Here is a 23,273-nt window from a genome sequence, read left to right as displayed (position 1 = left end):
AGAACTCTGTTCAAATAGCCAGGAGAAAGTAAAATGGGTGTTTAAATTTATCCAAAGAGACCTAGACACCAGAAGCAGATATGGAAAATGGACATAGGCAGCAAGTTATATGGGCCCATGGTGCCCGTGCTCCACCAATGTTTGGGCTTATATTTTCAGAGCCGTCCCATCCATAGGACAGACTGTGGCAACCGCCCCGGGCCCTGCGCTTTGGTGAGCCCCAAGCTTCACGGGGACGTGGGGTCCAGGGTGGCCTGAGGGGTTAGCGGAGGGCCTGGTGCTGGCAGCAGCAAGCAACGCTGGGAGCCGGCGGGACAGGGCGGAGCGGGGCTGGCTGGGGACGGGTGGCTCGCTACTGCCAGCACCAGGCCCCTCGCTAACCCTCCAGGCCACCCTGAACCCTGCATCCCCCTGAAGCGTGGAGGCCCCCCCAAAGAGCGGGGCCTGGGGCAGATGCCCCAGTCCGTGCTATGGACGGGACAGCTTTGCGGACCCATTCTGGGCACCACCAAAAATTTTACAAGCCTGGCGCCCATGAAAATGGAGTCCCAAAGAGGCAGCAACCCTGTAAGAATCTCTGTACCCTCCTCCTCCTCAGCAACTCTGGGGTTGGTTAAGCTTCTCCTCATGGCATTGGCAGTAGACAGTCACTTGGTACACCCCCATAATCTCACATGCCTACTTATGACTCATAGGTTTAATCCTCTAGCTAAGTATTTTAAAGTCCTGCTCTGCTTGATGGTCAGATCTGCACTGATGACCACAAGGGAAGCTATGTACAGTCCTCACAGGATAAAGACCATTATCATAATGAGACGTCTAAGAGGGTGGGGAGAAGTAAATGAAACAACAAGAGATCCTAGAGGCTCTCCACCCACAGAAAAGTTAATTGTCTCAAACTACAGTAATTTCTTTCCAAACAACTGAAAACAAGGAAGGTTTTGATATTAATTTTCATTTTTCGCACTTTTAGAATATCCCTATAGCTTGGCAGTAAAATCTCTCATGACTGTCTTCTTTTTTGGCAAACATATATAATTTTCCCAATATTTGCAATGCAGCTAAGGGAAATATTTAATTCTTTGTACACCAGCCTTCTCAAGAATGCCAACATAATTTAGGGACGTGTCCACTTATTTACAGTGAGGAAGGCTGCAGAGCTGTGGAGACAGTGAGAAATGGAGTAAACACTGATTTTGTTAGGTCCTACATAAATAGCTATATTGTTCCTCAATAATCACGCTCCCCTTCACCAAATACCTAAGAGTTGATAAGATGTTTCAGATGGTTACAATTCTAAGGAAGTTCACGCTTATTCCTGAACTACTTGAAAATGCACCCCCGCCTTCTATCCCATAATACTATCTTTTTACAAGTTGCTGAAAAGCACAAAGATTTTTGGCCTCACACAAAGGGCTTAAAAGCCTGAAAGCCATCGTATAATGCACACACAATTCACTTTATCCTCACCACTGAGTCAGAGCCTTCTTTCCCCGCTGCAAGGAGGGAGAATGGGAATGGCCACGTTCTCTCCTATTCTACACTCGTTTCTGGCTATAGGCCTATGGTATTAGTGCAACGTGAAAACAATTCTCATAAAGTCGTTTATTGGAGCTGCTAAGTGCAGCTGTTCACCTCCTGCCTCGCCACCCACACTTTACTGTGAGTATTAAGAACAAATCTAAAGGATGAGGCAAAGAAGCCAGGTGGTAAAATCAAATAAATTACTTGGAAAACAGCTGGAAGACAAGAGAGTGGTCACCCCACAAGCTAAGGGGCTGCCCTAGCATGTGCTGGTCTACATTCCAAGTAACTTCAAATACCATCTGCAGAAGCAAACTACATTTTAAAATCACGTGCGAATTAATTTGCCCCATAAACTTATTTTCCTACCTATTTCCAAAGAAACATTTGGTCTCTAAATTTGGAGGAGAACAGTTCAAAATTTAGAGTGGTGACAGGTGCAGAACTTTTTGGAAGTGTCGCATTATTAAAAAAAAATATGTTTTGTTTCATTTGGAACGTCTTTCCTAACATAAATAATTATTCATGGGTCTTTAAATCTTTAATTTTGTATCTACACAATTATGAGCCAAGCAGAAGAGAATTCCTTTGTGGAAATCTCAATAAGTTACTTTTGGCTTAGATTGTATTTGTACTTTTCAAAAAGAAAAATAGACTAAACATGTTTCCCGGGCTTCTGTTGTCAAGGGACAACTGAGCAAAGAGAGCCAGTCAGTTCCTCTTTAAATAAATTCTAAACTGACAGCATTAGGGTTTGAAATCAGGTTTGAAAGGAGGAGGGGGAAAAAAAAAAAAAAAAAAAAGAGAGAGAGAGATAGATGGAATAGTGCCCACAATGGCTAGTCATAACATTAAGGGGAACATGATTATTCAGAGCTCTGGAATTGTGTGCCAGCTCTTCATTACAGCTTCTGTACAGTTTCCAAGTAAGAAAGGGGGATGGGAGAAAAGGGTTGGGCAGAGGGGGGGGGGGAGATATTGTAGAGAAGAATATAAAATATTACTGTTTTCCTCACGATGGGACATGTATAATATTAAACTATCAAAATTCACAAAGCTACTACTGAAAGTGCTCATATTCTGTGCCCATTTTAGCAGCAGCCTTTAACTTGGCAATGTCTGCCTTCAACATAAACAGCGTCCCTCCTTCATCCAACACTCTGCTGGCAAGTGTCGGAGAGAAATAGCTGCCCTGTCCAGCAGCCCAGCCGTTACGCAATTTGGAGTCCTAGCGGAAATCAGAGTTCAGGTCTCCTGCTGAATTCTTTGCTGTCAGGCTAGCAGTGCTACTACCATGCTACAGAAGCAGCACATTCCTAGTAGAGAAGGCAGTCACTAGTGATCCCTCTTGACAACTCAGTCAGTAGAGCTGCTAATGGGCTCTGGCAAGGGTGGTGGTGGTGGTTACATTCACCTCCCTTCTGCCAGCCCAACATGCAGCAAAATAATTCAACCCTTATATTTTGTTAACATGTTCTTCGTCTCTTTAAAACAGATTACAAATTGTATTAGGTTTGGAAAGAGCAGAATACAACCTTGGTTTGGGGGAAGGATTGAAGAGGGGTAGGTGGCTAGAAAGTCTCTTTTGATGACTAAATGAAAAGCCAATGCAAGTCATAGCTTGGAATAAAGTCACCTAACATCAACTAGCCTAAGGACTAAATTTACTAGTGTTGGCAGGGGGAGAAAAATATATCTGCGACCCTGCGTCCTCACCACATCCCCAATTCTGCCCCTTTCCAAGAATGGAGGACAATGGAGGAACAGACGAAGGGGTCCCTTCCCAGCCATCTCCTATAGATGCCCAGCCCTTAGGTCACAGATTTCCCAAGCAGATCTAGTCCCCACATCTGCAAAAGTTCTGGTCCCCTGCAGCTGTGGTCTTGAGGCCCCAGGGTTCCCTGCTAGTCACTTCAAATGCTGTGGGGGTCTGGCTTCCAAAGCAGGTCCCTCAAATGCTCAGCTCCTGGCTAGTCAGAGCCCAGCCTCTGGCATGGCATTTTGCCAGTTCACTGGAGTCCTACCTCCATCCTATCATACTGTTGTATACATTCCTGCTCAGGGGAACAGTCAAACTGGGTGGTGAAGGGGAAGGAGTGGCACCTCATTGTTACAGCCAGGAACTGCAACAAACACACTTCCCTCTATGCACTCAGGCCTTGTTGCTCCCAACACTGCTGAATACCTCTCCCAGTCTAAGTTTTCCACGCATTGAGCAATAGAGTTTTCAAGCCCTCACTACCAATAGATGCAGCAATATGATCCAACATATGCTGAAGTCAATGGGAGCCGGATCAAGACCTATGTCATATTTCATGCACAGCTCTACAACACGTACACTGCTCCAGTCTTAGCCCTCTCCTGAGCACAGATTACCAGTGAATGCTGAATTGTGTTTTTATTTTATGACATGAGATAAATGTCAATCAGGGGCTTAGCTGGTCTACTCTATTGTCTTGCTCTAGTGCCAGAAGCTGGGAATGGGCGACAGAGGATGGATCACTTGATGATAACCTGTTCTGTTCAATCCCTCTGGGCACCTGGCATTGGCCACTGTCAGAAGACAGAATAATGAGCTAGATGGACCTTTGGTCTGACCCAGTATGAACGTTCTTATTAAAATGTGAAACCAGAATATTATGGAGTTTCCTACAAACACAATGCAGAAGTAAAGAGAAAGAGAAAGCAATGTAAAATAAAGTTTACTTGAAGATGACGACACCATTAGGTACTGTGTTCAACTACATCTATTTGGTGAAATTATAGGAGTGAGCTACTATTTTCCAATTATCCAATACCTTGAGATATTAATTCCTCCATGAGACTTAACTAAAAGCTGCGTAGCTGTTGAACACTGCACAGCTGTACCACTTACACTGATTTCTCTAGTGTCCTAGACAAATAATCACATGCCTGGTGTCCCAGATACAAAGGAAAAGCCCCATAAGCTCACAAGAGATATGGCTCAAAGCCTTGAACTGAGTCACCACTGGAAGAAACTACAGAAAAGGGGGGTGGGGAGGAGGAATAAGTATAGCCCAGGGTCAGAGTAATAGCAACCCCAAACAGGAGTGGCCTTAGGAGGACCCTTCTTTAGGCTGTGCAAGTGGCTGCAGTAACAGGCATGTGACACAGCTGGTCTCTGGAGAAAATAAGAAATGAGTCAATTTCCTTAGAGTACAAGGCTAACTGATTCATAGTAACAACAAATGACAGCTTTGAAGAAACCCATGCATCCCATTCTCTCCACTTCCCCAAAAATTCACAATGATCAATGATGGAGATCAGGAAGGAAAGAAGTTGCCCAAAGAAAACACCTAATCCTGGGAGTAAGAGATAGGCTACATCAAACTCATGTCCAAGTTTGCATCTACCTAAATTAAAAACATACTGGTTAAAATGGAAATCTACTAGTCAGATAAGATTTCCTTCTATGAAAGGAACGTATCCACTTTGAAATAGAGCAGAAACTGATCCTAAAGCAATGAACATCAAGCAGATCATGAAGAAGCCGCATCAATAAACATCTGGAAACAAAAAAGGGATGCTGTGTCAGCTGTGGACTCAAACGGTTATTATAAATAGATGTCAAAAGTACAGTTAGCAACATTTTGATTGGAAGGACATTTCAGGGACAAATATGAGTGTGTAGTAAGTGATGTACTCTACGTTTTCCTTTACAAATTGCTACTGTTCCCAGCTTGGAACACTGCACTTTTTTTAGTGTGTATTCATAACCCATTTGATACTCGTCATTAAAAAAAAAAAGCTACCAACAAAATTTTACTGAATACCAGTCTCTTTAAAAAAAAATATATAAGATTCTTCCCAAACTGCACTTAGCAGGCCCCGAAGGGGATAAGATCGATTTATAAATTGATTTTGTGTTTATATAATATTTGACTGACTAAATATGGCAGCTGAAATATCTAAGGAAATACCTACTGGTGAAGCAGTAGCTAATCAGCTGCAGCCTCTGCTGAGTATGTAAGAATCCAGTTTCTGTTTTCTACACCCAGAGGATCACTATTAGGTCATTTTCTTACGCTTTTCTAATGGCCAGGACCATGGCAGAGTTCACAGCACTGACCAGTGCATATCAGGAACACATAATTCAATTAAATAATCGTTCAGTGAGGTTAAGTAGCACAGTAGGCTGATTTCACCTTTAGAGAATTGGTTCGTATCCCAATCAAAAGGAAAATGAGTTGGATGGTCTCCTTCTGGTCTCTAGTGGACATTTACACCAACTGACTACAGGTTAGAATTCCTAACAAAGTTCATGCCCCACTTCCTGAGGCCTATCTGTGCTGGAAAAGATGGGGTCTGGGGGACTTCCTTCTTAATTTGAGTGAATAAAAATGAGAAAAGACTAGCACTTTATGGAACTAGGCACAGTACAGAAAAATTCTGTACACCCTTCTTACACACAACTCTACCAGTACACATGATCTTTACTTGCAATGTCATTTACTGCAGTGCAAGACCTCTCGAAGTGGAAAGGCTGTCAACTTTGGAAGACTGAAAAACAACCTTTTGTTGCAGACAAATATTCACTTCGGCAAGGTCACAAAATTCTTCTAATGCCAATTTAAACTGGATTTAAATCCATTATACTCAGAAAGGAAAGGCTATTTTACACTTTAATCCACTGGGTCTTGGCTAATGGAGGAAGGAAGAACTCAATGGAATTCATGGAAATACTACCAAGTAAACAATCAACATCATCCTTCATTGGCATGACGAGATATGCAAGTGCTTCCAACATGCTGCAGTGGGACAGAACCTTCTCATGTCCATATGTCATTACTATCTACTTCTGATAGTAGCTGGGTAGCATAATACTATTCCTGCTTTCTCATTTCCAATTCTCAAAAGAAGCTATGAAGTATCTGTTGATTTGTAAACAAACATTAAAATGGAGACATAGTATGTTGTATTTGTTATTGCTAGATGCATTTCTGTAATGACGTAAATGGTGCTAGAAAAGCCTTAAACAAACAACCAATAAAAAAATGCAGTGATATTCCACTGGGAATCAATACTGTATATTTGCTGTGCATCTGCTGTATGGAATAAGTTTTTCACAGCCCTTTCAACCAATCTAGGAAACATAACAAATCTGGCTATTTTGAAGCAGTGTCTCAGCTGCAGTGACACTCAGTAAGCCTTCCGTTTCAACTTACTTCATTTTTATTACTCTTGTTCTGTGCTATATTCCTAAACAAGATCAGACAAAATTCCCAACTACTGTGGAAAACTGCTGTCAGTCAAGCCTCCTGGCAAACACCACTGAATCTGAAAGCATTATCCACTGGCAGAGGATCTAAAATGTCTGTAAAAAGATGTCAGGCATGTATGGCAAGTGATTCTGCCAGTATCATCTTTACCTTAGAGTTTTACAATTTCAATCCTTGGTAGACAATATTATCAGAAAATGTATCAAAGAAAAATTGCCCATTTCTTTAGTAATGTATAAAATGCACCAATTAAGTGTCTGACCAGGCATACAAATGTAAGCAAACATTGACCAATGTCAGCTGAACTGAGCTCCTTTATCATCACCTTAAATCAGTCCATTATCACTCTGAGTAGATAAGCTTTACACTGTGTCCTGAAGGTCAACAAACCTGGGCTTTGTTGGCTCAAAAGTGGGGGATGCATTCCCCACTGAGAACATCTCCCTTCCAGGGCTTAAATCTAGGGAGTGTTAAGCCTTGGCTACACTCGGGACTTCACAGTGCTGCAGTGGCAGTGCTCCGAAGCGCGAGTGTAGTCGCGCCGCCAGTGCTGCGAGAGAGCTCTCGCAGCGCTGTATGTACTCCACCTCTCTGAAGGGAGTAGCTTGCAGCGCTGCGAGGGAGCGTGCAGCACTGCAGGCTCTGATTACACTGGCATTTTACAGCGCTGTACTCGCTGTGCTCGGAAGGGGGGGGCGTTTTCACACCCCTGAGCGCAGCAAGGTGCAGCGCTGTACAGCACCAGTGTAGCCAAGGCCTCAGATGCTTTTCAGATGATTGTCAACAGCTGTGACAGTACAAAAGGAAAGAAACAGACTTAAAGGCAGTCCCAAACATGAAACTGTGTCATCTAAAATAGGCAAATAAAGCACTGGATAAGGTCTCAGGAGATCTAAGTTCCATTGGCAAATTTCTTGCGTGTCCTTGGGCAAGTCACTTGAGCTATTTGTGCCTTATTTACACTATGTCTACATCTATCCAGCAGGTAAAGAATCCTTCTCTACTTCATAGCAGCATTTTGAAGATAAATCCATTAACATTTTTGAGGTGCTTAAATAGTACAGTGATGAATACCTTAGGCCTGGTCCACACTAAGCCCCCAGTTCGAACTAAGATACGCAACTTCAGCTACTGAAGTCGAAGTATCGTAGTTCGAACTTAAAGATACTTACTGCGGGTCCACACACGGCAGGCAGGCTCCCCCATCGACTTCGCCTACTCCTCTCGCAGAGCAGGATTACTGGCATCGACGGCGAGCACTTCCGGGATCGATTTATCGCATCTAGACAAGACGCGATAAATTGATCCCAGAAGATCGATTGCTGGCCACCGAACCAGCGGGTAAGTATAGCCGTACCCTTAGATAAATTAGACGTTTTTCTACTCTCAGGCACAGCATTATTAATAAAGAGGTCATCAGCTGCAACAATTAAATAATTGCTCAATACCTTGAAGAGACTCTGAATACTAGGCTCAACCTTCTACTTTTATGCTGAAACCTCACTATTATTCAGTGTTCTGAGCAACAAAGCCCGATGCCAACTCTGTCCACATATCTATTCAAGTGACACTATCATAGGACCTAATCACATCAGCCACGCCATCAGGGGCTCGTTCACCTGCACATCTACAATGTGATATATGCCATCATGTGCCAGCAATACCCCTCTGCCATGTACATTGACCAAACCGGACAGTCTCTACACAAAAGAATAAATGGACACAAATCTGACATCAGGAATCGTAACATTCAAAAACCAGTGGGCGAACACTTCAACCTCTCTGGTCACTCAGTAACAGACTTCAATTTTGCAACAGAAAAGCTTCAAAAACAGACTCCAACAAGAAACTGCTGAACTGGAATTAATTTGCAAACTAGATACAGTGAAACCCCACTATAACATGCCCCGCGATAACGTGAATTCGGATATAATGCGATCATAAGGTGGCTTTGGCCGCCCCAAGCCAAAAAAAAAAATGATGTGCCTTCCCCACTGACTCTTCCCCCCTGCTCCTGCTTCCCCTTTTGGCGAAAAGAGCCGTTCTCCTCCCCAGCTGCTCCTCGCTCTTCCTCTGCCCCTTGCACGTCTCCCCTGCTCTCCCCAAGTGTTTCCCTCTTTCGCTGCATGGTTGAAAGCCCCCGCTGCTGGAGCAAGCTGACTAGCAGGGATGCTACAGAAACAGTGGCACGAACTCTGCTCTGAATATCAGCAACTCCTCAGCATCAAACACTGCAATCGGCTCTCCAGGTGGAGGGGAGTCGGCTGAGCGCCTTTGTACAGATCTCTAGAGAGCCGCTCCAGCCCCGTCTGCCAGGTCCCAAAACTCCGGTTTCCAAAGTCCAAACCCAGCCATTCTCAGGCTGGTTCTGGCTCATTTAATAGGTTGATTAGATTGTGCTGTCACTAATTATTGCTACACACTTTCAGTTACCGTTATGGGCAGTTCGCCAAGGCAAATAGTTTTCTGCCCAAGAGAAATTGACCAGCTTGAAACTGACTGGCTTGAAATGGTACATTTTCGTAACCCCGCTATAATGCAACCCCGCATTTACCACGATCACATTTTTGGACCCCAATCATCACATTATTGCAGGGTTTCACTGTACCATTAACTTGGGCTTGAATAGAGACTGGGAATGGCTGGGTTATTACACAAATTGAATTTATTTCCCCATGTTAAGTATCCTCACACCTTTTGTCAATTGTCTGAAATGGGCCATCTTAATTATCACTACAAACGTTTTTTCTCCTCCTGCTGATAATAGCTCATCTTAATTAATTAGCCTCTTCGAGTTGGTATGGCAACATCCACCTTTTCATGTTCTCTGTATGTGTATATATATATATCCTCTTACTATATGTTCCATTCTTTGCATCTGATGAAGTGGGCTGTAGCTTATGTTCAAGTAAATTTGTTAGTCTCTAAGGCCTTGGCTACACTTGAGAGTTACAGCGCTGTAAAGGCTCCCCCAGCGCTGTAACTCACTCCCCGTCCACACTGGCAAGACATTTGCAGCGCTGTATCTCCGTGGTTGCAGCACTGCATGTACTCCACCTCTCTGAGAGGAATAGCAAGTATTGCGCTGCCGCTGCAGCGCTGCGGCGCCAGTGTGGCCGCCCAATGCACTGTGAATGGCCTCCAGAATTATTCGGCAGTATCCCACAATGCCTGTTCTAGCCACTCCGGTCATCAGTTCAAACTCTACTGCCCTGGCCTCAGGTAACCAACCATGTGACTGACCCTTTACATTCCCCGGGAATTTTAAAAATCCCCTTCCTGTTTGCTCAGCCCGGCGTGGCGTGGAATGCTATCAGCGAATCTTTCCAGGGGACCATGCCTCCATGCGCCAAGCGAGCCCCAGCATGGAGCAATGGCGAGTTGCTGGACCTCATCAGTGTTTGGGGGGAGGAAGCTGTACAGTCCCAGCTGCGCTCCAGCCGTAGGAATTACGATACCTTTGGGAAGGTATCAAAGGACATGATGGAATGGGGCCATGACGGGGACGCCCTGCAGTGCAGAATTAAAGTGAAGGAGCTGCGGCGTGCCTACCGCAAAGCCCGCGACGCAAACGGCTGCTCGGGTGCTCCCCCTTCAACCTGCCGATTCTACAAAGAGCTGGATGCGATACTTGGGGTTAACCCCACCTCCACTCCGAGCACCACCATGGACATTTCAGAGCCGGTGGGGGAGGAGGAAAACGGGAGTGATGGTGGTAGGCCGGATGGAGACACCCCGGAATCCCTGGAGCCATGCAGCCAGGAGCTCTTCTCGAGCCAGGAGGAAAGTAGCCAGTCGCAGCAACCGGTACATTTTGCCTATACAGCTGCATCAACCTTGAGACCTCAGCCATCCCTCTTATCGCCTGCTCAGAGACTGCAAAGACTCAGGAAGAGACCGCGAAAAAGCAAAGAAGACATGCTGCAAGAAGTGATGCGACAATCTATTAAAGAGAATGAGAAAGCACAGAACTGGAGGGAGAGAGAAAGCAGGATCCACCAGGAAAACACAGCGCACCAGCGGCAAAGCACCGCGCACCGGCAGCAAAGCACTGATAGACTCATAAGCATCCTGGAGTGCCAAGCAGATGCTATCCAGGAGCTGGTAGTCATGCAGAAAGAGGAACAGTACCGCAAACACAAACGCCACCCCCCCTACAGCCCTTGTCCCAAAACTCTTTCCGTTGTGCCCCACGGTCACCTCCAACCCACTTTCCCCATCTTCCGTGTTCTTCACGCCACCTGCTGCCTCCAACACCAGTATCTTCACCACCCAGCCCTGAAAACCACGACCCTTACCCTCTGCACTCAACCCCCATCACCATGCAGTATAGCTATCCTGAAGTGCAGCACTCACTGCGTAGCACACCAGACAGGACATACGTGAATCTGTGATTGTACCGTCCCCCACTCCACACCCTTGTTTCTTTTCAATAAATGGATTCTTTGGCTTTGAAAACATTCTTTATTACTGCATAAAGTAAAAGACTCCTTAGCCCAGGAAATAAACAGGCACTGCAAGCCTGCTTGTCTGCTTAGCAGACACTGATTCCTAAAGATTCGAACTACTGCATTTCACTCCCGTGCAGGGCACCAGATATCACTGCTGGTTTTCAGCCTCAAATTGCTCCCTCAAGGCATCCCTAATCCTTGCAGCCCCGCGCAGGGCCCCTGTAACAGCCCTGCTCTCTGGCTGTGCAAATTCAGCCTCCAGGTGTTGAACCTCCGAGTTCCATGCCTGAGTGAAGCTTTCACCCTTCCCTTCACAAATATTATGGAGGGCACAGCACGCGGATATAACCGCGGGGATGCTGTTTTTGGCCAAGTCCAGCTTCCCATATAGAGATCGCCAGCGGGCCTTTAAACAGCCAAAGGCACACTCCACAGTCATTCGGCACCGGCTCAGCCTGTAGTTGAAACATTCCTTGCTGCTGTCAAGGCTCCCTGTGTAGGGTTTCATGAGCCACGGCATTAACAGGTAAGCGGGAGCTCCAAGGATCACAATGGGCATTTCAACTTCCCCTACTGTGATCTTCCACTCTGGGAAAAAAGTCCCGGCATGCATCTTCCTGAAGAGCCAAGTGTTCCGAAAGATGCGTGCGTCATGCACCTTTCCGGGCCAGCCTGCGTTAATGTCAATGAAACGCCCACGGTGATCCACAAGCGCCTGGAGAACCATAGAGAAATACCCCTTCCAATTAATGTACTCGGATCCTAGGTGGGGTGGTGCCAGAATAGGAATCTGCGTCCCATCTATCGCCCCTCCACAGTTAGGGAACCCCATTTGTGCAAAGCCAACCACTATTTCCTGCACGTTACCCAGAGTCACGGTTCTTCTGAGTAGGACGCGATTAATGGCCTTGCAAACTTGCATCAACACGATTCCAACGGTTGACTTTCCCACTCCAAACTAGTTTGCGACCGACCGGTACCTGTCTAGAGTTGCCAGCTTCCAGATTGCAATAGCCACCCACTTCTCCACTGGCAGGGCAGCTCTCAATCTCGTGTCCTTGCGCCGCAGGGTGGGAGCGAGCTCCTCAGACAGTCCCATGAAAGTGGCTTTTCTCATCCGAAAGTTCTGCAGCCACTGCTCATCATCCCAGACTTCCATGACGATGTGATCCCACCACTCGGTGCTTGTTTCCCGAGCCCAAAAGTGGCATTCCACGGTGCTGAGCATGTCCGTGAATGCCACAAGCAATTTCGTGTTGTACACATTATGCGGCTCGATAGCATCGTCGGACTCCTCACCCTCACCCTCACTCTCACTTTGGATCTTAAGGAATAGTTCGACAGCCAAACGTGACGTGCTGGCGAGACTCGTCAGCATACGCCTCAGCAGTTCGGACTCAATTTCCCGCAGACAGATAGCGCTGCACAGAAACCGTTGAAAGATGGCACCAAAGATGGACGGAAACAAAGGGATGCGAAGCATCATATTACGGGGCATTGGGACAGGACCCAGAATGCCCCGCACCCACGTCCCCTTCCCACAACCCACAGCACCAGAATGGGAAGAGGTGCTCTGTGGGATAGCTGCCCATAATGCACCGCTCCCAATAGCACTGCAATTGCCGCAAATGTGGCCATGACAGCGCGCTGGGCAGCTGTCAGTGTGGACAGATTGCAGCGCTTTTCCTTCTCAGCTGCACAAAGTCAGGTTTAACTCTCAGCGCTGTACATTTGCAAGTGTAGCCAAGGCTTAAGGTGCCACAAGTACTCCTGTTCTTATTGCAGTTCAACAGTTCCTCATCTATACGGGGTTAAAGGGCTAGTGCCCTAGTCTACTGTGCTAACATCACAAGATAAATAGGTGTGAAAACTAAAACCACTTAACCATCAATGGATGTGAGTAGCCAAAAGGCAAATACATTAAATTCTGAACTACCTATGCTATACAGAAATAGCAATTATCAAGAAAGACCCAATCACACTCAGTTCCACCCACATTTCCTCTAAGTACCAGTAACAAAAGTATACACACGATATATCCTCTTTAAGAGGAAATAGACAGTTAATTCGTTACACTTCACTCACAGTTACATGGAGACTTCCTCTTTTAGGAGACAAACTCCAAGAAAGGAAATGAAAAATAAGTTTCCATGATTTCAAGCTTGTTTCAACCCAACTCACCTCAAAGTTCATATAGAATGCACCACACTGTTGTCCATACAGTAGCACTGACCCTTTTACACCACAGGGAAAAGTTAGTGTTGGGGAAACACCATTTAGTGCAGTGACTGGAGAGCTGCCATCTAGCAACAGCTCTGAGCCTTTCAGAGCGCTAAAAGCCTTACTGCCTTAATGAATGCCTCTTTTCTTCCTCCTTCCACTGGATTCCACGACATGAAAAAAATCTCAGAACAACTGGCAAGATCACAGATGACAAAATGTCCAAAGATGGGGCAACATTCCTGCCAGTCCCAGAAGATCATACCTATTAGCTATGAAAATGACTCAAAACCATTACTGAAAGCCAGCTCCTGAAAAAGAAAAGCCACCACATCTTGGATAAAGCTATCAAAGTTACAGGAAAGACAACAACCTGGCAATACTATACTGCCAAATTCCCAGCCTTTATATTTTAATCACTGAGATTTTGTTAAGGTGAGAAATCAAGAAAGAAAACAATGGACTTTGACCAAGCATTACCAACTGTTTGGGTGTGATAAAAAAATGCTAGTTTCCAAAGAAACTACCTAGAAGAATTGTAATCCTCAATTCCTCACATCCATTGTGAAATCACATCTCATTCCTTTACAAGATCTAATAAAATAAAATAAAAACACCAAACAAAAATAAACTGTTCCTCTCCACCTCTACTGTCAAAACCCTTGGCTGTGCCATGGTCTTCTTCCCCCTAGCCTACTGCAACCTCCCTAACACTTATCTTGAACCTCTACAGTCTACCCAAAATAATGTCCCAAATTTGTCTTCCTCTCCCACCAGTCTTTTCACTGCCAGTATACCTCCTTCACAAAAAATTCAAAAACCTTTTCATCCTCTCATTCAGTGTTCTGCACATCAACATCTTTTCTCCCATCTCTCTCCACAACTCCCTTTTCCAAAAAGTGACACCGTTATCTCCCCCTATACTGGCCCTTCTCCCCGAATAACTTCCTAGAACTCCCAGGCCATACAACCTCCATCAAGTTCTGCTTTTTATCTCTCCACAGCACAAATTTTCACTCCCATCTCTGTTTTTAAAAACTTATTTTTATGCAAATTTTAAAATAGAATATTACATATACAATAAAAGAACAAGAGAACTTCATAATATTGTACTGTGTAATACTCTAGTTCCAACCCCATTGTCTGTTGTCATCTGTGTCATCAATCTAGACTATAAACTCCCTCAGGGCAAGGACTGTATTTTTTTGTCCATAAGCACCATGCATATCTATGTTGTAGTGCTGGATAGATATCTATTTTTACTTATCAGCTTAAACAGAGAAAGTATTATGTATTTTCTATCAAGCCATTAATGTATGCATCATGCTATAGTGAAAGAAGAGGTGCTTGTAAGTTTTAATCAAGCCAAAAACTAGTCAAGGTGCACAGGTATTCTATATGCATCCGAAGAAGTGGGCTGTAGTCCACGAAAGCTTATGCTCTAATAAATTTGTTAGTCTCTAAGGTGCCACAAGTACTCCTGTTCTTCTTTTTGCAGGTATTCTCATGCAAATCTGTATCAGACATACTGCACATCTGCTTTTTTCCCGAAGTTTGCAGGATGAATGTGTTAACTAAGTGCTGGCCAGTGCTTAAAGAATAGAGACTAGTTTTTAATGGGGCATTCACAGCTGTAAAAGTTTCCTTCAGAAGATAAAAAAAATCTAAACTCATTAATTTTATTTCAATTTACTGGAGCACAAAGGCTCCCTTCACTTCCCAATGCTTACTAGATATTATTGATTATATTACTACTTCAACTCAGAAGAATACAAACTTGCTTTTTTAACTAAAAAATAAAATTAAAATAAATAAAAAATAAAAAAGTAATCCAGATTCTAAAAGAACATCTCTTAAGCAGTGTCCTGACCTCTTAAACAAAAAAAACAAAAAAGACAACATTACTTTTAATAAATGAAGAGATTTTATTTTCCCCATGTTCAAAGGCCATATACTGAACATCAACAATGGAAAAACTGAACACAAAGTGCTGTCAAAAAAATGGAGCAAAATATTTTCCTCTTACTCCATTCAGCTGTAGTCATCTTAGGTGTTTACTGTGCTTAAAAGTGATAGAAAACCTAAACCATAGGCTTATCTACACAATGCTCTAGTTTAGTCCATACTAGAGGGGTGTAAATCTGAATCTGCCCTAACTGACCCATGTGGACCCTGCTGGGACACAGTACATTCCCTAGTGGACATTAACATGATCTGTGGGACTAAATCACTGTGGAGGCAAGCCTGTTGTGATTTTCATGTTTGCTATGTCCTTTTTAAAAAAAAATTTATATACATATACATACATATATATATATACATATATACACACACACACAAAGGAATAAAACCAAAATCTCAGCTACTTTTTATTGGCTCTATAAATATATCAGTTGAAAGGAACCCATGATCTCAGAGTAAGTCACAGTTATGTTCCTCTTATCGTCTCTATTTTTTTCTATTGTTTAAAAATAGGAAACAGCAGCACACGAAAATTTTCAGACAAAGATAAATAGTCTGGCTGAAATACAAGAGTCGGGGAGCTGAAGTTTTAGAGAAAGTCATCCTAAAACTACCCCAAAATACCTAGATATTGTTGTGGCCTCCAAAGATTAAGAGTAATTTTAATATATTAAATGATATGTAATACCTAGGGAAAAACACAACAAGACAAGACTCCAAGTTCAGACTAAACTCTGAATCACATCATGTATGGATTAACCTTAATGTGACTAACATTTTCTGTGATTCATCTTCTTAAACATAATAATGTTAATTACTCCTATACCTAGCTTTATTGCAGAAAGAAATAGCAAGAAAGACTAGCCCAGATCTAGTCCTGAGACACAGCAGCTTGTTAATACCCAGGAAAGATTGTCAATACTCCAGGAAAAGAACAGGGCTCCCAGTGATGGAAAGTCTATCTAGAATGGGTGTTTCAATAGCACAAAGTGTCCTCATCTCCCAGTCCCCTGAGGGCACTTGCAGCCGGCCAGCAGAGGCAGAACTGTCCATCAAGTGGGTATAGACAAATAAATCAGGGGACACACTGGGGAATTCTCTGAATCAATCGAACATCAGGTTTGTGACTGCAAGGAGAGGGCAACAATAAATCCTCTCTCTGGGTACAGCTGTCCATTTACAATTTGTATCAAGCTCGTTTATTTAAAACGTTGGCTTAATTTAACCTCTCTTCTTTAGACTGCCATAAGGGACCTAATGTGACCATTTTTGCCTGTAATAAATTTAGCTCCTACTTCCTTTGCCATTTGAGTCTCTTAAATTAGTTTTAACTAATATCTTGTGGTAGCTCCTAAAGCCCACAACCAGGTTGGACCCCTATGTTAGGCATTGTACAAACACATAATAAATGACAGTCCCAGAGAGGCGTTATCTTCCCAACCCATTTGTACCTTGTACCAAAATTCTAGTTTTCTCCTTCATTTTGAATTAAACTCAGTGCATCAGAAGAGGAATTTTTCCATAGATTTTAGGGTTATTCTTCCTTTTACATTTTAAAAACAAGTAATGGATTTTTCAGCCATCAATATGCACAGAGGAATGAGGAACCCTTCAATCTGTGTAGAGAATACTCCCTTCCCCACCTAGCAATCTCTTCTTCCACCATGCACAAAGGACATGTACACAATTCACAGGATTGGAGGAAAAGGTGATGAAAGTGTCCTAGACTACTTTGTATTAGCTCTTATATTATTGCTAGCAAAAATATAGCTGCACCACTGTTCAAAAACAGAAAAGAGGTTTCTTAAATGTAGATAAGATCGAAGAAGGGAGCAATCAGCATGTAAAGATGAATATACAAGAATTAGCAGACACCTGTATGCCTTATTTTCTACACAAAATACTTAGATAATTCCAGTTTCATACTTATTTAATACCCTTGCTCTTCAAAATTAAGTTTAAAATTATTAACTTAAAAACAAGATTGACAATCATTATTGTTAAGTTTTCCACCTGATGAGACAGAAGATAAATCTGGCAAGCTCTGATTCTTCCCCTACCACACAGGACATTTCACACAAATGCTGCAATTCTAGCTGTATAACTCATTGTTACACAGTCTGGACATTCAACCAGCCATACTGTTCAATATAATTGTTCAATTTTACTGTTGGTATTGAGGGTGCAGAGAATTCAGCCTTAGTTTGTTTTTGTTTATTTTTAATTAGAAGGGGGCTGATTTGAAACATCTGTAGGTGCTTTAGAATATCTTGTAAAGGGACATTTTTGTGTGGGTATATAAGGGAAATATTATGGCTCTTAGTTAAGACAAGACAGATTCTTCCCTCTTACCCAAACTGCTCACGTGCTATGACTCTAACGCAAGACATCAACTAGTACACATTAGTTGTGTCTCAAAACTGGTTCTTGGAAACAGCATCCCACAATATTCACATGACTTGTGTATCATGAACAATTAAAACTAGCACACTGACAAATAGCATATTTGCTGTTACTGTCCATTATTCAGAAACCAGGCTTAGAGAAATAAGATTTTGGAATTGACATTGTCCTTGAGTAAGGGCATTATATGGTCATAGATTTAGGAGGTCATCAACTATTCATTTAAGCATAAACTGTCAAACCTGCAAAAAACAGTGGAAAAAAGAAGCTAAAGATTAGCTATTGAAGTTAACTCAGGAAATATAGAAATAACTAGACTATGATTTAGATACATCACAGCGAGCACAGACAAGACCTCAGTGTCACTCTGAAATCACATCCCAGACATTGTCCTACTGCATTCACATCATTGTCATACCACTTGCATACCACAGAGACCAATAATTATTGGATATTACGACTGAATCCTCTTCTCTGTGCTTACAGATGAAATTTTACCGGCTCCACAATTGGACTTTTTCCTCTAACAATCATGAATAAGCTCCATGGATAGATGCAAACTGAACAGTATGCAGTTACAGAACAGAGATGCACAAAAATAATCAGATTTCAGTAAGAGGGCGCAGAACTCATTTGCTTTAAATAATTATTTCCACTGTTTGAATCACTTCTCAGATAATTAACTTTCATTTTGAACAATCCAAAAGCATACTTTGTTGTCTGTGTTCATAAAAAACATTCAGAAAAGAAAGTAAATAGCTATTATATAACTCCTCTTCTTGCCATGACAGAAAATTATACTTAACGTTTCACATTAGATATGCTTCCCACGCATTTATAGTGAAATAGTTAGTATTAATTTATTAGACAACAGACTGTAAGGCTGGGCTTTCTGCTCCCCTTTCCCTTAGCTATGCTGCTGTGGTTCTTCAACCAACTGTGCAAGACTTTAATGCTATAAATAACTAAAATATGTTATACATTTGTCACTTGTAGATTTGAAATCCATATTTAGTTGTGTACAAACATGGCATTGTTTCAATTTGACTTACTGCCCACAAACTTAGTCAGATCAATCTGTGAAAGGATCACAAGCAATAGTAAGCAGGATGAAATATTTGTTTACTATCAAAACAAAATGCAATTCTGCAGGGAGGAAGAGAAGACATTACCACCACCAGATCTCTTCATCTGAAGATAAGAACTAGTAATTACTTTGTTTTGATAACTAAGAAACCTGCAGCCCTTGGCTTACAAAATTCACTTTTATTGAACAATCATGTTTGAATACATCTCTAACTTCTACAGCCTTTGAGCTAGTTGTACTGGTACAGGCAAATCAGACTATTTCTGCCTGCATGCGAGTGTCAGACGACACAAAACAGGATGTACAATGTGACTTTATCAACAACTAATGTTTTACACCATGGCTAATTTTGAAATTGCATTACTGCTTCCACTAATACCCAAGGTTATATCCTGCAACAATCAGATTGTCTGGTGCCAGACATTCTCCCCACAAGTACATTCTCATTTTGCTCCACGACTTGACCTTAGGAAAAATTCTAAACAAGTATACAGCTCAGTGCTAAACTGCTCTCTTCTATATTCTGTTCACACTATCCTTCTGAAAAAAAAAACCTCCACTATGTTCTGCAATCACTTACACACTAAGCTGATACTACTAAAAGGAAAGAGGGAGAGGAAAGTGTTATCGGTGTAACTATGTTGTTAAGCACCACTTTGCGTAGTACTATACAAGACACAAGACAACAATCATCTAATCTCCCAGCACTGTCTAGTAACAGTTTCAATATGAAGGATGAAGATCTTTTGGATATGATGCATCTTCCATAGGAATGATGGCCTGATTTCCCCATTGATACCTGACAAAAACCAACTTTGGTGGTACCCACTAAAACTAAGAGCAGTCAATTGTTTCTCAGCCACTAGTTGTTCTCAGACATCCTGGAGATAACATGTTTATGCTTCAGGAGTGATGCTACACAGAGAATGACACTGGCATCAAAGACCACTTGTTCCTAAACATGTAGACTAGGACCAAGTTCTGGAGTTTGGTCAGGGGGATTCATTCTTTCAGGGGGATAAAATTAGTGTCCTCTAGAGTGAAACCATGAGGACATGACAGGTTTGGATTTAATCAAGAATCTGTGAAGTCCTTTGAAGTACTTTGAGTTGTGTTAGGTAGAGGTAATATAGCAACTGTGTACTCAAATATTGCAACCATTAGGAGCACAAGACATGTTTGGACTATCAAGTATTTCTCTGGAGGGAAAGCAAGATCCTGGCTGGAGAGTAATCTTCGCTTAGAGGCAAGTAACAGGAGTAACTACTGTGAGATGCTTTGAGCAAATAGAAGAGAAGGCAGAACTACAGAAAGACAAATAAAACACTAATCCACTATTTAGACAATGGTCAAGAGCCTCAAGTTTCATGAGGTTTCAACTTAGAGCATATACTGCTGCTAAAAACAAAATCAGAGCCTGGGAATAGGCTGGGCATACAAGTCAGGTTTATTTTAGGAGGTTACATACCAGGGAGGGTTTGAGAAAGAATAGGAAATAACACTGGGTCTTGTACAGCAGCCAGATTGCTAAAGATTTTAATATCCTTTTCCAGACTCATCAACCTTTACTATAAATAATAGAGATGCCAGTTTAATATACAGCAGTAACTATGGAGCCACGGGACCAACCATATCAGTATCTTCCAGGCCTTTAGTGATTCATTAATAGTAATCAGAAACCCTGCTGGCAAGGGGTGAAAATGAAGCACAGTGCACATTTGTGTTCTGTACTTGACTACTAGCAACACAAAAGGTTTAAATGTAGATTGTTCCATGATAACATCTTTGTATTTGTTGGATCCTAGGGTACTTTAAATTGAACATCCTGTATTTGACTTGTATAGTCTCAGTACAAAGGGTTTCAACCTGCACTGCTAAGCATAAACATCTTGACATTTTAGCATTTGTTTTGGGGGGGGGGAGGGGAGAATCGTAGGGTATTTTAACTAGTGCTTCCTGCCAGCAAATTTGTAAAACGGCTGGTTTTAAAAGCCTATGTTTTTTCCTCAGAGGGAATTATAAATTGGTGCTAATCAGAACTCTTTACATAGGGACATTCAACAGTTGCAATCACCAGAAAGGAAGGATGAATGCAGACACTAAAAATTTTCATCTGTTCATCACTTTTCAACCTGCTGCCGAATCTCTGATGGAATCCCATGCCAGCCACTTGACAAAGGGGACTGTAAACAATAGCACATTCTGAAACCTAATCTGTAGGGCTGTTTCTGACAACAACGTTCACAGCTGAACAGAGCTGTTCTTTTAAGGAGTGGGGTGGGAGATGGGGAGAGAGCAGAGGCTGTGCCAGGAGTTTGGCTTTACCTTCATAGGCACGCTCTCTCTCTCTCTCTCTCTCTCTCTCTCTCAGAAGTTACTCTGTTTTCATTATTCACTTGCAAAGAGTTGATTGCAGAGACAGCTCCGAGCAGCTTCTCAACCCTGAGACACTGGGTCTCAGACATCGTTATATTCCTTTGCTTTGTTGTCAGCTACAGCTTCACAGTAACAGGCAAGCAAAGCACTTGTATAAACGTGATTTGCAGCACCTAAAAATTGGAGCGCAACACCACTTCTCCCCAGTGTCTGAGGGGGGACACCCAGCCCCCGAACTTCCAAAATTCTGGGGTATGCCACTTAAGAACTGAGGCAACGACTCTGATTTCCAGCCTCTTCGCTCCCCCTCGCTCCGCGTGCGTCCAGAGCACATGAAGTTGAACCAAAGGCTTGTGCTGGGTCACAGCTCTCCAGGGCAACAGCGTGCCCGAGGGGAGAGGGGGCGGGCAATTACCCGGTGAACACGGGGGGAGCGGGGGCTCTAAGCACAGCGGAGGCGGGGGTTGCCCGGTGAACACGGGGGGAGCGGCGGCGGCGTTAGGCACAGCGGGGGCGGGGGGTTGCCCGGTGAACACGGAGGGGAGCGGCGGCGGCGCTAGGCACAGCGGGGGTGGGGGGTTACCCGGTGAATACGGGGGGGAACGGGGGCTCTAAGCACAGCGAGGGCGGGGGGTTGCCCGGTGAACACGGGGGGCGGCGGCGCTAGGAACAGCGGTGGCGGGGGGTTGCTCGGTACCCCCGGGGGCCGGCGGCGCTAGGCACAGTGGGGGGTTGCCTGGTGAACACGGGGAGCTCCTCACCATAGACCCGGGCCCAGCCTTGCTGCTGGCACACCGACTCCAGCAGGATCCGGTCCATCACGCCCGCAGCGGCTCCGTCCAGCTCCTCCGGCTCCTGCCCCGCGAAGGGCTCCTGCCCCCAGGGCACGGGCTCGCCAGGGGCGCCCGGAGGCGGCTCCATGCTGCTGGGGGCGGGCCCCTCGCTCGCTCCGGCCCGGACCCGGCCGCTGTCCACTTGCTCCCGGTCACTGCACGTCTCGGCCCGGGTCCATTCCTCCGGCCCCGCTCGCTCCCGGCCAGGCCCGGCCCCGCGTCTCCTCTCCGGCCGTGGTTCGCGAAGGGGCTGCCGCTGGCTCGCGCTCACTCTCCGGCTGCGGCCGCTCGGCTTCTCCCAGGGACCCGGCGGCGGCGGGCGGCATCCCAGGGAGATAGGCAGGAGCAGCGGAGAGCCGAGCGCCCGGCCGCATGGACAAGCGGTGGCGGCCGGAGCAAAGCCTCCGCTAGCCCAAAGCAATCGCCCGCCGAGCCATCCACATGCATCCAGGCTGCTGCTGCCCTGAGAAGGGGAAAGGTGGGGGGACGGGACACACCAGCTGCAGGGGTCCTGGGGTTACACCACAGGTAGCAGCTCAGCGCCCGCTTGTAAGAGTCAGGTAATCCCAAGCCAACGCCCCCCTCCCCATCCGCAATATGGGGAGGTCCCGTCCAAATCCCCCCTTTGCATCTCAGCCCCTCCTCCCCCGTCTGCTCCATGCACTGAGAAGCCCAGTAGCCCAACTAGATTGTCCCTGGCCTAGCGCACTGAGAGGGAGGGAGGCTCCCCATTGGCAAGTCATTTCTCACTCCCGGTTTCCCCGACATATCCCTCATTCCAAGTGTCACGTTGCCCTGGGGCATCCCTGAAGCCACACAAATCAATGGCACAAGCACCAGCCTCACAGCTGCGAAAACTTTCCTTTCATACATAGTCCGTGCTACGTTACCCGGGCATGAGCCATCTGGGAAGGGCACTGCTGTAATGCAGTCTGCGTAGGACAACATCTGGAGGCGGGTCAGACACAGAAGCTAGGGCAGAATGTGGGGTCTTTGTAACGATGCCCATTATCCAAAATGTTAAGTAGTCATTGCAGTTAAATACCTGCTAACAACAACTAAGGGTATGTCTTCACTAGCAAGGTGGCTGTGTAGTCACGGCTAGGGTGACCAGACAGCAGGTGTGAAAAATTGGGACAGGGGGTGGGGGGTAATAGGCGCTTATATAAGACAAAGC

At 44.4% G+C, this 23,273-nt stretch overlaps 1 protein-coding gene across 6 annotated transcripts in view; it reads right to left on the bottom strand.

Moving 5' to 3' along the window:
* Positions 1–22,431, bottom strand: part of RASAL2 (RAS protein activator like 2) — a 274,328-nt gene extending 251,897 nt beyond the window's left edge. For all 6 annotated transcript variants that reach the window (XM_054037195.1, XM_054037197.1, XM_054037198.1 and 3 more), the window contains exon 1: positions 22,025–22,431. In XM_054037195.1, the coding sequence (XP_053893170.1) occupies positions 22,025–22,184 (160 nt within the window). In that variant the 5' untranslated portion in view covers positions 22,185–22,431. The remainder of the gene's footprint in view (positions 1–22,024) is intronic.
* Between the last annotated feature and the right edge of the window lie 842 nt (positions 22,432–23,273).

Source organism: Malaclemys terrapin, chromosome 8 (assembly GCF_027887155.1).
Source record: "Malaclemys terrapin pileata isolate rMalTer1 chromosome 8, rMalTer1.hap1, whole genome shotgun sequence".
Taxonomy (NCBI): domain Eukaryota; kingdom Metazoa; phylum Chordata; order Testudines; family Emydidae; genus Malaclemys; species Malaclemys terrapin.
This window is presented reverse-complemented; position numbering and strand designations above follow the sequence as displayed.